A 13,208-nucleotide genomic window follows, 5' to 3' on the forward strand; every position below is an offset into this window, starting at 1 on the left:
TCTCGGAATGTCAGTGGATCAATATCATTAATATCAACTGCACGTCTTCGTCCTACGGAAGGAAAAAAAATGATTAACACCACCTTGTATTGAAGGAATACGAACACTTGCATTCCTTCCTAATGTTGCTGCAGTAGTTGAGCCACTTCTACTGGCACCAGCCAAGACACTTTTATGTCGCATATTTTGCTCATAGTCATATTAAGTTGGAGAGGTACTGAGAGCTGCTAAAAGGTCTTCATTATTTGGAACTTTATCACAACCTTCAAATTCATCATAGATTGGTTCTGTAGAGCTTCGGGTATCAACAAGTTCACGTTATCGTTGTTGTTTATACTTTAATGCTTTTTTGCTATCAAGTTCCTCTTTCATTGCACGACGAACTTCTTGAGATACTTTTGGATTATTAAAAACATCCGGATATCCACCAGCAAGATGTTATTTTAGGCATGTGACTCCACTACAACGTCTAATCATATCACAATGCAAACATTGCCAATGAAATCGTTTTCTAATCGACGTTCGTGTCTCCAAGCTGGATCATGAAATTGTTGTTTTGGTACTATTACGTATGCATTATAAAAAATTAAGAATAATACAGTAATACACATTTCAAATAATGATCATCATTTTATAATGTCAAAAAAGTATTTACCATTAGAATTTTATATATAATAATTGTATAAATTAAATATTTATTCATTTAATTAATTTTTAATTTAAATAATATATATTTTAAATGGTAAAAAAAATTAGAATAATTTAAAAAATATAAATATAATTTATTCAAAAATTAGTTTTTTTTTAAATTTTAAATGGAATTTAAAATAATATACAATAATAAAATATGAAAACATTAATCCAAATTATTATAATTATTTAATATTTTTTAATATAAATAAACTAATTACTATATTGGGGAAGAAAAAAATTGTAGTTTTTAGGGCTTCCGCACGGCGCGAGCGCTAGACGGCATTGGGAGGCTTTCGTCGGGGCCGGAACGCGTCGGGAAAGATAAAGCTTCCGGCAGGCCCAGAAGGCGTTGGGAGGCTTTCAACGCCGAGGAAGGTGCCTCGCGACGCTTCCAGCGACACGGGAGGCACCCCGCCCCGTGACGCAGGAGCTTCCAGTGGTGCCGAAGGCAATGCGGGAGGCCTCCGACGGCGTCGGAAGCCTCCTGTGACGCCTTTGGCACCGCTTACGACCTGTTCATGTGCCCGTGTACGAGGCATTGTCGGAGGCCCGTGTCTGGCATTGTTTGTGAATAAGGAAAATAATACTTGTCCAGAGCTACACACCGCCGCCTCGCTGCTATTCGCCGTTGTTCGCCTCGCGTCGCCGTCACTTGCCGCTGCTCGCCATGCCCTCGCTCGCCGTCGCTCGCCTCGCCGTCGCTCGCCTCGCCGTCACTCGCCGTTGATCGGTGCCTGCCTCCCCTAAACTCCTTTATACAAACGATCATGACGATAGTAGGAATCAAATGGCGCGATCGATTGATTGCGATGGAAGGAATCGATTCAATTTCTTCTGTCGACAGAAGGAATTGAATCGATTCCTTTTGTCGACAGAAGGAATTGAATCCGATTCTTTCTGTCGCGCGTGCCATCATTGACGTGCATGCATGATGGAGAAATCGTCGCGCAATTTATGCTAATTTCGGTCTGCCAATGGAATGGTAAATACCGTGTGTGCCGGCAATATTTTGCTTCTTACTCGTCCATGAGATTAAATTTCCTCCAACAAAGATACAATAACCTAAAGTAGATCTTCTATCCATTTTAGAACCTGTCCAATCTGCATTTGAAAAACATTCAATACGACTATGCCCATGATTTTTATATACGACACCCCGTCCGGGTGCTCCCTTCGAATAACACAAAATCTGCTTTAACGTTGCATGATGAACGATTGGAGATGACATAAACTGACTAACAACACTGACCGAATATGCAATATCTGGACGAGTTACGGTAAGGTAATTTAACTTCCCAACCAACCTCTGATATCTCTCAGGGTGTTCAAATAGTTTCCCTTCTCCTGTGAGACATATGTTTTGAGACATTGGAGTACTACAAGGCTTTGCCCCCAATTTTCCTATTTCAGTAAATAAGTCGCGGACATATTTTCTCTGAGATAGAAATACATTTTGTAAAGAGGAGGCCTCAGAACTAGAGAGAACTTATGACTTAGCAGTCTCAAAGTCAGGAGATAGGCCAGCAAGGAAGCTCATAATAGCCATGTGCTCTTGTTGATGTTATTGAACATTCACATCAGGGCTAAAGGGCAAAAGCAAATTACGCTCCTTATATGTCTTCTTGAACACAATAAAATAACTGATGAGAGGTTGATCTTGTTTTGTTTTTTCACACGATAAAATGCTTTACACACCTCATACATGCGAGAGATTCCTTTCCCATAATACAGAAATTCCAAGTAATTCATATTCTTTAACAAATTCACAATGATTAATCAAACCTATTACCTCACCATCAATACAATTCCGAATTTTAAGGAACAAGCTAGTATCTTTTCTAAGCTATGTTTGCTTTGAATTATCTTGAGGAGGGTCATCAGTCAAATGACCATTTTTGTCAATACTTCGTAGATAAAGACCAACTGTCTTACTCCAATCCAAATAGTTCAAACCATTTAGCTTATAGTCCGTGATTTTAGACATCACTAGTACCATATCTGTCACAAAAGAAGTCTTATTTTCAATCATGAGGCTTTATCCCAAAGAAAGTCAAATAAAAGATGAAGGAAGGAAGACTTCTCTGATTTCTGCCGATATGATTTCTGCTGAAGGAAGACGCAGCTGCTGCTGCTTGGAGAGGGAACATCAACATAAAACTTCGCTGTTTTCTTTCTGCTGCGTTAGGGCCGGAGGCGGCGGTGTGAGGCAGCAACAAAGGAAGACTTCCGAGAGCAAGCGAGACGAAAGACTTTAGAGAGCAAGCGAGTGGAAGAAGCAGCTAATAGAGGTTGCTGTTCGGCGAAACAGTTGCTGTCTGGTGAAACATGTTGCTGCCCGGTGAAATATGTTGCTGTCCGACAACTTTTCCTATTGCCCATCTGCTGGAAGATCAGTAGGAGAGGGCTGTGATGGCTGGAAACAGGTTGCTGTCCGGCGAAATAGGTTGCTGTCCGACAACTTTTCCTGCTGCCCAGATAAGAGGGCTGTGATGGCCGGAAATAGGTGGCTGACCGGAGGGATGTCCTTCGGGGTCCTGGCCAACAAGGAGGCGCTGTCTCGGGCTTGATGGCAGAAGCGGCGATGCCCTTTTTGTTGATGTTGGCGGTAGAGGAAGAAGGATGCGTGATGCGTTGGCGCGAGAGTCTTTGTCGTATGCGGATTTGGGAAAAAAGTAGCAATTTCTCCGACAAACCCTAATTTCAATTCTAATGCTTTGATACCATGCAAAGTTGAGATAAAAAGTATATCCCTTTATTGAAAAGTGAGACATGTTTATATACAAACACGGGATTTAATTTTAAGAAATTATAATTAGGTTAATTTATAAATTAGCCTAATTAACATTTATTTATTAACTAATTTGTACCAATAATATGGTAACTAATATATACAGTTATGGTAACTAATATATATAAATATGGTAACTAATAAGTATATATATACACAAGTTGAATTATCTCATTGTGACTTATCTAGATATTGCATATTCGGTTAGTGTTGTCAGTCGATTTTTGTCTTCTTTAACCGTTCATGATTGGATAGCATTAGAGCAAATTTTGTGTTACTTAAAGGGAGCACCAGATAGGGTATCGTATATGCAAATCATGAGCATACTCATATTGAATGTTTTTCAGATATAGATTGGATAGGTTTTAGTCTAATGGAAGAGTAAGAAGCAAAACATTATTTCACCATCTAGTGTAGAATCAGAATATAGGGCTATGACACAGTTTGTATGTGAGATAATATGGATATATCAACTTTTGATTGAAGTAGGACTTAAAATTTCAGTACTAGCAAAACTATGGTGTGATAACCAAGTTGCTCTCTTTTTTTTCGTGAGAAAATTCAACAAAACTTGATTTCTATAAGATATGTGAAGATCGGAGAACAACTAGGGGATATCTTCACAAATACTTTAAATAGGGTTTGGGTTGATTATTTTCGTAACAAGTTGGATATGATTAATATCTATGCTCTAATTTGAGGGGGAACATTATCTGTATGTATTAGTTACCATATTATCTGTATATAATAGTTAATATATCTGTCAATTAGTTGATTGTTAATTAACCTAATTATAATTTTCTAAGATAGATTTCTAGTTTGTATATAAATATGCTTCACTCTTCAATAAAGAGTATTAATTCTTTTTATCTCAAATAACACTCATCAATAAACACCAATTTGGTTTTCATTTTTATGCATCTAATGTTGGCCAAATCTCTACATGTTTTTTCCTACCTTTAACAATTCAATATATTTTATTCTGTTTTCTTATTTGCTAGATTGTTATATCATATATTTTAAACTTTGTATAGTTATTACTATGGTTGACTAAATATAGCTACTTCATACCTATTTGAGTTTAAATTTATTTAATTTTTCTAATCTCTAAAACATGTCTTCTTTAAACTAATAAAATTTTGGACTTTCTTGCACTACCGCAAACTCTCTATATGTTACACTTAGACCTTTGAATCTCAAAGAATTGATGAGGTTATATGTCTATATTTTTTATCATCGAAATACGCATAATATGAATATTATCACATTTTTGTTCTTTTCATCAATATATTTTTGAAAAGTTTTGCACTGTTGCCATTAAAATTACACCAACTAAAGTTTGAAAAACCCTTTTGTGCTAGTCAAACACAACCAAAACTTCTAGTTCCATCCATTGACTGATATGTAAAACCTACTTAAGGTTGCGATACAAAGAGATGGTTTCTGTCATTCCATCTTTTACAATCTATAGCAACTTTTGTAGACCGAGAATGATTTTTGTAAGCAATGGTGACTTTCACGAGTTACCACGAGCATAAGGGCTATAGTTTCCGTGACAAGGCAAGTTGTTTTTTTTTCTTCTTCTCCCATTTCTTCTGTTAGATCTTCCTTGTTTCTGTTTCCATCCCCTCAATTCCTTCCTCCTTGATGCCTTCAACACTGTGTTTACACACCCAACATTAGACTAGCACTATATAGTTTTAGCCAAAGATTGAAATTCTAGCTCCGAATGCTTAGAATAAGAATAACTTTTGAAGCCATAAAATAACTTTTTCTTGCATTTTATGAAATTGATATCTAACACTATTCAATTGATTAGTTAAGCTTTTTCTAGTCATTATATCGTAGTTTTTAAAGATGATTCAAGTGGCCTTTCTAATAATAAGAAAATTCTATAAAAGTGAAAAAAAATTCATGTTTCTTTGTATTAACCATCATAAGAACATAGGACATAGAAACTCAATATAATAACTTAGTATAATAATTGTAGCTATACTCTTAACTCTGTTACACTATATTTTTTTAATAACAAAGAAACTATTTTATTAAATTCTTATGAAAGTTACAAAGTCCTAAACACTTATCAAGAACCTGACCTCATTGAGTCAATCTCTTAATTACTTGTTTATAAATGTATAAATATTAAATTATTTGTATTAATAGTAGTCTCTATATATAATACAATAACATATAAATAATGGTATTTTAGTGAATCACGCACATAATTTTCATAAATATCAAATTAATCAAATCATTGACTTCTTTCCAAAAATACTCCAATGTCTCACCACGATAATGTCAAGTGCTTATCTGATCTGCCTGAATCACTAAAGCACATTTGCAATCTCGAATTATAGGCTGCGTTTAATAGCGTTTTATAACTATTGTTTGACATATGACTCAAATTTTTCAGAAACTCACGACATAGTAAATAGGATAAAGCAAACTTGAAGAGCATGATTACACTCATACATTGGTTCTGGTGTGGATTAAATTTGATAATCCTAATTCCATCATTGAGTTTTGGCTAAAACTCACTAATGATTGTACAGAGTCTAAATTCAAAAAATTTGAACATGATCAGAATTATGAGAGTTATAGTCATAGGAATACATAAATTTTATTGTTGAGTGAATATGATAAACCTAAGTACACCAATGAGTTATGATAAAATTATACAAGACTGAATTTGTTTCAAAAACTCATAACAGTCTATATAGGTTGTAGAACTAAGGTTGGAGGGTATGATTTCACTCATGAGATTCTAGGAATATGTTGATATTTGTTTGAATTTAATCTGATCAACAAAAGTTTATCAAAATTAGAAGAATCCCAAAAATAGGTACTCTTGTTAAGTAAATATGAAAAATCTATAAGCCTATTTGTGACTTTATTATCAAATTAGACATGTTGAAATTTTTTGAGAAACTCATAACAAAGTAAATAAAGTGTTAAACAAAGGTTGGATAGTTATACTCATGTGAGTCCTAGGAATATAGTCCTGGTTTGGATTGAATTTGATAAGTCTAATTCCATTAGTAAGATTTATCCAAACTCATGATGATCATACAGTGTCCATAATCTAATATTTTCAACAAGCGAGTTCCCAGGAATATATTGATGTTGTTGTTGAGGGAATATGATAGGCATAAGTTCAACAGAGGGTGTGTCAAGTTTACTCAAGGAAACTTACAATATCCTTTGTAAGCTGTAAAATCAAGGTTGGAAAGTATATTGTTATACTCAGAAGATTCATAGGAATGCATATTGTTAAACTATTGTTGTATATTTATATTTAAAAAAAAATACCGAAACTGTATTGACACAACACAATATGCGTTGTCATAAATTGAAGCTTCTACGCGACTCGAAATTTTAAACCTGGCCTAGATCATCCTTTGCTTATCGAAGTACCTCAATGGTGAAGGGCTTCCATGTCACTTATGGGTGACATCTAGCCTTACGAGAAATATGTCAAAGGTTCATGTTGATAGGTTTAAACATTTTTAAAGTTGAGCATTAAGGCGTAATGCATCACTCATCCTTTTTCATTTAGAGTTTGGGTTGTTATGGCTTTAAGCCTCAGAAACTATGGTTTATATCCGTCACAATTTGTTTGTGGCCCTAAGTTCCTTAGTGAGAGTTGTCTTGTGCCCTAGGTATTCTCTACCTACCCACCTGTGTCGTTTTGGGTACAATTACCTTAGTGAGAGTTGTCTTTCACTTCATTTTTATTACACTACACTTTTTGTGTTGAAACATTCCATGTTGATTTTTTTTATGAGAATAAGAAACTAAATCACTAAATTGTTGCAACTAGACATCCCTTGAAAATTTCTTTGATAAACATTTTTGGTTTAAATTGCTATATCAATCTTCTTGATATTTTCCTTTACTTCAAAAAGATCATGCAATTATGGTAACTTTAAACTTAATGTGCTTTCTAGGCTGCCTTGTGCTCTATCAGGATCATAAGAAAAGTACCAGACTTGGCAGAAAACTTTTTGAGCTTGGCAGCTACTTTGTTGAAGGAAAAGCATCATGGAGTCCTAATATCTGGAGTGCAGCTCTGTACAGATCTTTGTAAAGTCAGTGAAGACGCAAGCAATTATTTGAGGAAGGTATAGAATGAATGCATTTGTATATGATCTTTCTTGAAAGCGCTTATATTGCAATTTACAATACAATTCTAGCTAGTTGTTGAACCATTAGAATTATTAAATTTATTAGAGAATAGGAGGGTTCCAATTAGATATATTAGAGATTAAGAGGGTTATACTTGATAATGTCGTCAAGTTCTAGAATGAGTTAGTTATTTAATATAGTGGTTAGGTTTTTTGCAACACTGATTAGAGAACATGCTCATAGCATTGTAATTGACGGACAAATATCAGCTGAGGCTTATTGACAAGGGCATTATTTCAACCAATGGGACTCAACAAGCTACCCTGTTGACATGGCACAAATTCTCTACTACTAGTTTAACTGCATGGATTGACACTTGATGGTTTTTGATGGTACTTTATACTTATGATACTCAGATTCAGGGAAGAGTATTTAATATTGCTGCAGATCCTCATTTTTTTACAAGTGATCAGTAGGTGAGTTGGACTCAACTCTGAGTGTGGGTATTGGATGTTTGACTCAGCTTTGGACGACACTGATCTCCTGGTGACAAATCCTACTCCCCTTTTCACAAAGATTTGCAGTTAGCCATAAAAATCTGCAGTAGAGGTTGAGGTTCAAAATCTCGAAATATGCTAATCTCGAATCATGCTAAAGTTTTGGTATTTGACTGCAATGATATTATTTTGGTACTGTGTTGGTGTTTCGACTTATGGTGTGGGTGGTGAATGGTAAATTAGTGGGTGAAGAAAATGAAGAAGAAAAAAAGAGAGCAGGCTCTATGCCATCTAGAACGATGTAGTTTTGATACTATATTGTATGAACAGAAGGTAAACAAAAAATAATATTATTTCAATTTATCTTGTAGCATATTGTTGCATGCCAATAGGTATTGAATATCATGATGTTCATCAACATGATGACATAGTGACACATAATAGATCACTGCCGAGTGGTATCAAGATTATGGAATTTATTATAATGATATGTTTCAATTGTGCTGTCTAATACGGTATGAAATTTCAAACTATGGTAGAGGTGACGCACCCAGATCTGCACTCCAGGTTCTACAAATCCCCCCGTGTCGGATTTCTCCTATTCTGTTCTTGTATCCAAGCAGCACAGGGCTCTTTGTTGTGCAGATTAGCCAAAACTTCTTGTTTTCAAATGCTATGACGTATTTGTCTGCATTGGTGAGCCTCATGTTCCATCTATAATTTAGGACTTTGGTGATTTCCATGTTTCCAACTTTTCTTCTCCAATCTATTGTCACAACATTACTCTTCCTTTCATGTACAATAGTTTTCTCATCATTTCCCACACTATGATTTAGTTGAAGTAATTTTCATGCCAATCTTCTTAGTGGCAATCTTGATGTTTACTTAAGTGGTAAGTTACTAAAAAACTACCATCGTAGTCCCTTCACATCTCTTTCCATGATGGTACATATGTTTGTATGACACATACTACTAGGTAAAAAATTTGCACTCTACATTCGAGAACTCCTAATTATATCTATAGTGTTAGGACTTTCGTCCCCCTCAACGTTTAGGCAACTATGGATTTTGATGAGTTGCATTAGAGTTCAAGTTAATTTTGTAGTTTGATCTAACTTCATGTGTTATGTTGCACATGATCTACTATGTATGTAGGTTGACTAGGCGTGGCCAAGGTGAGTGATGATTCGAGGTCCGTGAGATGCATTTGAGAGACTGCAACATAGAACATCGGAGCATGGAAGCGGAGGAGGTGAACTACGCAAGCAAAGATAGAGAATAACATGAGGAGTCAATTCGAGTTCCTGAGAGATATAATTTGATGGTAGCAGACCTCAAGACTCAGAGAAAACTTGCAAATAGATATGAGCGGAGTAGTGACTTGTATAAAAAAAAATGAGGGTACATGATAGCTTAGGCAGACTCGATCTTAGATATGGTCAATTGATTTGTGTTGGGATCCAATTGATTCGTGATTGAGAAAACCATGCCTTAAGTATTTTAGGGCTTTTGTGGTTTTGATTAGTTGATGGATGGTTGTTGATCAATCGATTGATGGCTAGGAGAGTAAATACCCTAAGTGTTTTTGGGGTTTATGGTTTGCCCACTTGATTGATAATTGACAGTGTTGATAAACGATAGTAGGCGATGACCTAGGTGGTTGAATTTTTTTTACTATTTTTTATACATAATATTATAAAGAATTATTATTCTTTATAATATTTCTTTTAATAAAATATATTAATTAAAAATTAAAATTTTAATCTAAATTTTTAAACTTAAAAAATATAATTTTTTAAAAATATATACATAAATTATGAACAAAAAATTATTTAATTAAATCCTAACTTACAACTTACCCGCGTATCCTGTTTCTGCGGGCGACGAGTCTAATGCATTGTTGGGACCCACACGCATCACTGGGACCACGTGAAGCGTCCAAATGCATTACCGATCTCGAGCGACGTGTCTGGGCTTGTCACCAGGCTTGCGTGATGTGTTCCAGCCTGTCGTTGGGTTTGGGCGACGCATCCAGGCTCGTCACTAGGCTCAGACGACGCTTACGAGCTCGCACGACGTCTCCAGACTAGTCACTAGGCCAGGCGACACCTCGCAGTGGCGAAATAGCTGTATCAGCAGCGGTGGTTCCAGGCACGGCGGTGACGGAAGGAGATGAGTTACCGCCTAAAGCCTGCCTTTGGCAAAGGCAGTGCAGTTGATGCCCGCCTCCTGGCTAGGTGGTGCTTAGGGGCTGTTTCGATCACCATTTAGAACACTGATAATTGGGGATTAGTCGACTGGTGGTCTAATTCCTCAAGTTGAGTATGGTTGGGATATTTTGATGTAGATCAGTTGACTGATAGACATGTTCCAATTGATTGATAATTCAGATATCTGCCAAACAAATAGTCGACTGAAGTGATGTTTATTTTGAGTGAATAGAATGTTTTCTGTCGGTCAAAGATGGAAGATCAATCGATGATCGTCACATCAGCAAATGACTAGATGCAAAGAGAAGGTTTTATAAAAAGGCTCAAGGCGTTGCAAGAAAGATTAACAATTAAGTGAAAAATAGTGCCATTACTTTGCCATACTAAGAGCTTTATCGTATTACTTTTTTATTATATGTAAATTATTGATTTGTAAGAAGTATCTCCACCTTCGATATTGCCAAAGAGGAAATATAGACTCTTGGGAGTAATCCATCTCATCAATTATAAGTCGTGGAGTAGCAGCCTAAGGGGCCGTCGAACCACATAAAATCATTTATGTATTTGGTTTATCTTTCTGTTGTGTTCAATTTTATTTCTATTGCATATATTTTTGTAGAACACTAAAATCGTAGGTTAAAGTGGTATTCATCCTCCTCTACCACACTGATGCACGATCCAACATATGCCTTTTTGTATGCCCTTACATAACCTATGACTCTCATTAGTGAAGGGGATTGGTTCTAATGCTTATTTATTATTATATTTTATCTTCTATATGCGTTTCAATTTATAATTCAAGAAGAAACTAAATCATTAAATTACCTGATGACCTTTGCTAAGTAACTCGAGGTTTAAAATTTAGAGTCGTGCCAAAGTTTTGATTTATGATTGGAACGATTCAATTTGAGTATTTATCGTGCCATGTTAATATGATTTTGATATTTTTTGAAATATAAATATATTAATTAAAAAATATTTTTATTAATATTTGATTATTATAGACATGGAAGGATTAAGTAGTTTTAAACTGTATTTTATTTATATTTATTTTAGTAAATTTAAACTTAGACTAAATTTATATATATGATAATTTAATTAATTGTAGTATATTAAGATTAAAAATTATATTATATTATATTTATTTTATTTTTCCTAAGAATCTATTTCCTCAATTTTTTTTACCTAATTAACCACCTTTTAAGAGTTTTTTTTTTTCTTATTTATCTAGCAGATAATGGAGGAAAAACATTAATTATCCTTAGAGAGGTTTGTTCTTTTTTTTACTCTCATGGACAGATGAAGAAAGGAAAAATTATTGATGTAGAGGAAGGTTTTTACTTTTTGTTTACCCTTATGGACTGATGAAGGAAGAAAAAAATAATGATGTAGAAGAAAAAGTTAACGAGGTAGGAGGATTGATGAAGGGAAAAAAATTAATGATGTAGATAGAAAAAAACAATGTATGAGGGGAAAATTAAGAGATGAAAAGGAATAGGATAACAAAAAATTACTATTTTTTTTAAATTTTAAAATAAAAAAGTAAAAATTATTTTTTTTAAAAAAAATCAACAAACCTCGTGGTGCTCCATGAGGTTGTAGAGCTGTTGCTAGGTCTGTAGCTTCCTCTGACTTCGCGAGGTCATTGCAAGATTGTGGAGGATCTTGGCTTCTTCCACAATCTCATGGAAGGCGACGACTGCCTCTTTGACTTCTTGAGGCTTTTGGTTGTGAGGTCGCGAGGGTTGCGACTGCTTTTGCATTCTTGTGGAGGCTATCGTAAGGTCGTAGAGTGTCATGACTATCTCTGTGCTATTGTGATGACATCACGAATCCGTGCCATGTCCATCGGCGTGAGAAATGGTAAATTCCACCCATGCCGACCGGCACGGCTCGAAATTGTATATCATGAAGTGACTTTTTTTTCTTTTCATTTAGAATTTACGGATTAGAAGGGTAATTGATACAACAAAAGTCTTGAAGCTTCTTTCGGTTGAGATTATGGCTATACATTTTTCTTCTCTAGTGGATAAGTCTTCTTCTTCGTAACTAAATAGTCATTAGGAGGATTCTAGCCTACAAAATTAAATGAAAATCATATTGACTCTATAAAGTCTTTCAGTGTGAATCTTATTCACTAGGTAAGCACCTACAATCCTTATTCCCTAATTGAGTCATAAATATATGCTCTTTGGTTCACTGATAGGGTATTGCCTATCTTTGTTGATATGGATTTTGTAGGACATCAAATAAGATGTTAGGTCTTTTTGATGGTGAGAAGGGTCATTTTTTTTTGTACGTTTTTTAGATTAGTTAGTGTTTCTTCCTATAATGGTATATATATCTGACATCAAAATCCATAAGAGTATGCACTTATAACGCCCGCCCTTCCAGGTAACACTAAGGCCACCCTAGAGGGACGGACGTCACTAAAACATAGACATCAATTATACTAATGCATATGGATTCATGGCAGCGGAAGACATATATAATTAATTTTTTTTTTTTTTTCATATCATAACATATACCATATGCATCTAGTTCTCTTAACATGGCATGTGAAGTCAAACGTACCAACATAACATGAGTAGGATATCATACTAGCTGAACATTATCATAAGCATAGGTCCAACATTGTTCACATGCATAACTTAGATAATTCAAAAACTTAAATAGATCTATCCACCAGCACTTCCACACACATCCTCATTGCCTTTCCTGCTCTGCTCCCCTTAAACAATCCATTCCTTGCCTTTATCTGCAGTACAAGGAAAACGTGTAGCTATAAGCCAAAGGCTTAGTGAGATCCTTGCCTACCCATAAATCCGAAAAACACATAATATAACATAACATGTAGAAACCATAGCATAGCATAACATAGCATGGAGAATCATA

The 13,208-nt window shown here is 35.1% G+C and overlaps 1 protein-coding gene across 9 annotated transcripts in view; it reads left to right on the forward strand.

The window, feature by feature from the left end:
• Window positions 1-13,208, forward strand: part of LOC121980469 (AP-1 complex subunit gamma-2-like) — a 143,693-nt gene that overhangs the window by 33,281 nt on the left and 97,204 nt on the right. For all 9 annotated transcript variants that reach the window (XR_006111544.1, XM_042532523.1, XM_042532526.1 and 6 more), the window contains one exon: window positions 7,429-7,602. Coding sequence is in view for 8 of the 9 variants with exons in the window: in XM_042532523.1 (XP_042388457.1) it covers window positions 7,429-7,602 (174 nt within the window). In the remaining variant the exon portion in view is untranslated. The remainder of the gene's footprint in view (window positions 1-7,428; window positions 7,603-13,208) is intronic.

Source organism: Zingiber officinale, chromosome 5A (assembly GCF_018446385.1).
Source record: "Zingiber officinale cultivar Zhangliang chromosome 5A, Zo_v1.1, whole genome shotgun sequence".
NCBI classification, from domain to species: Eukaryota; Viridiplantae; Streptophyta; class Magnoliopsida; order Zingiberales; family Zingiberaceae; genus Zingiber; species Zingiber officinale.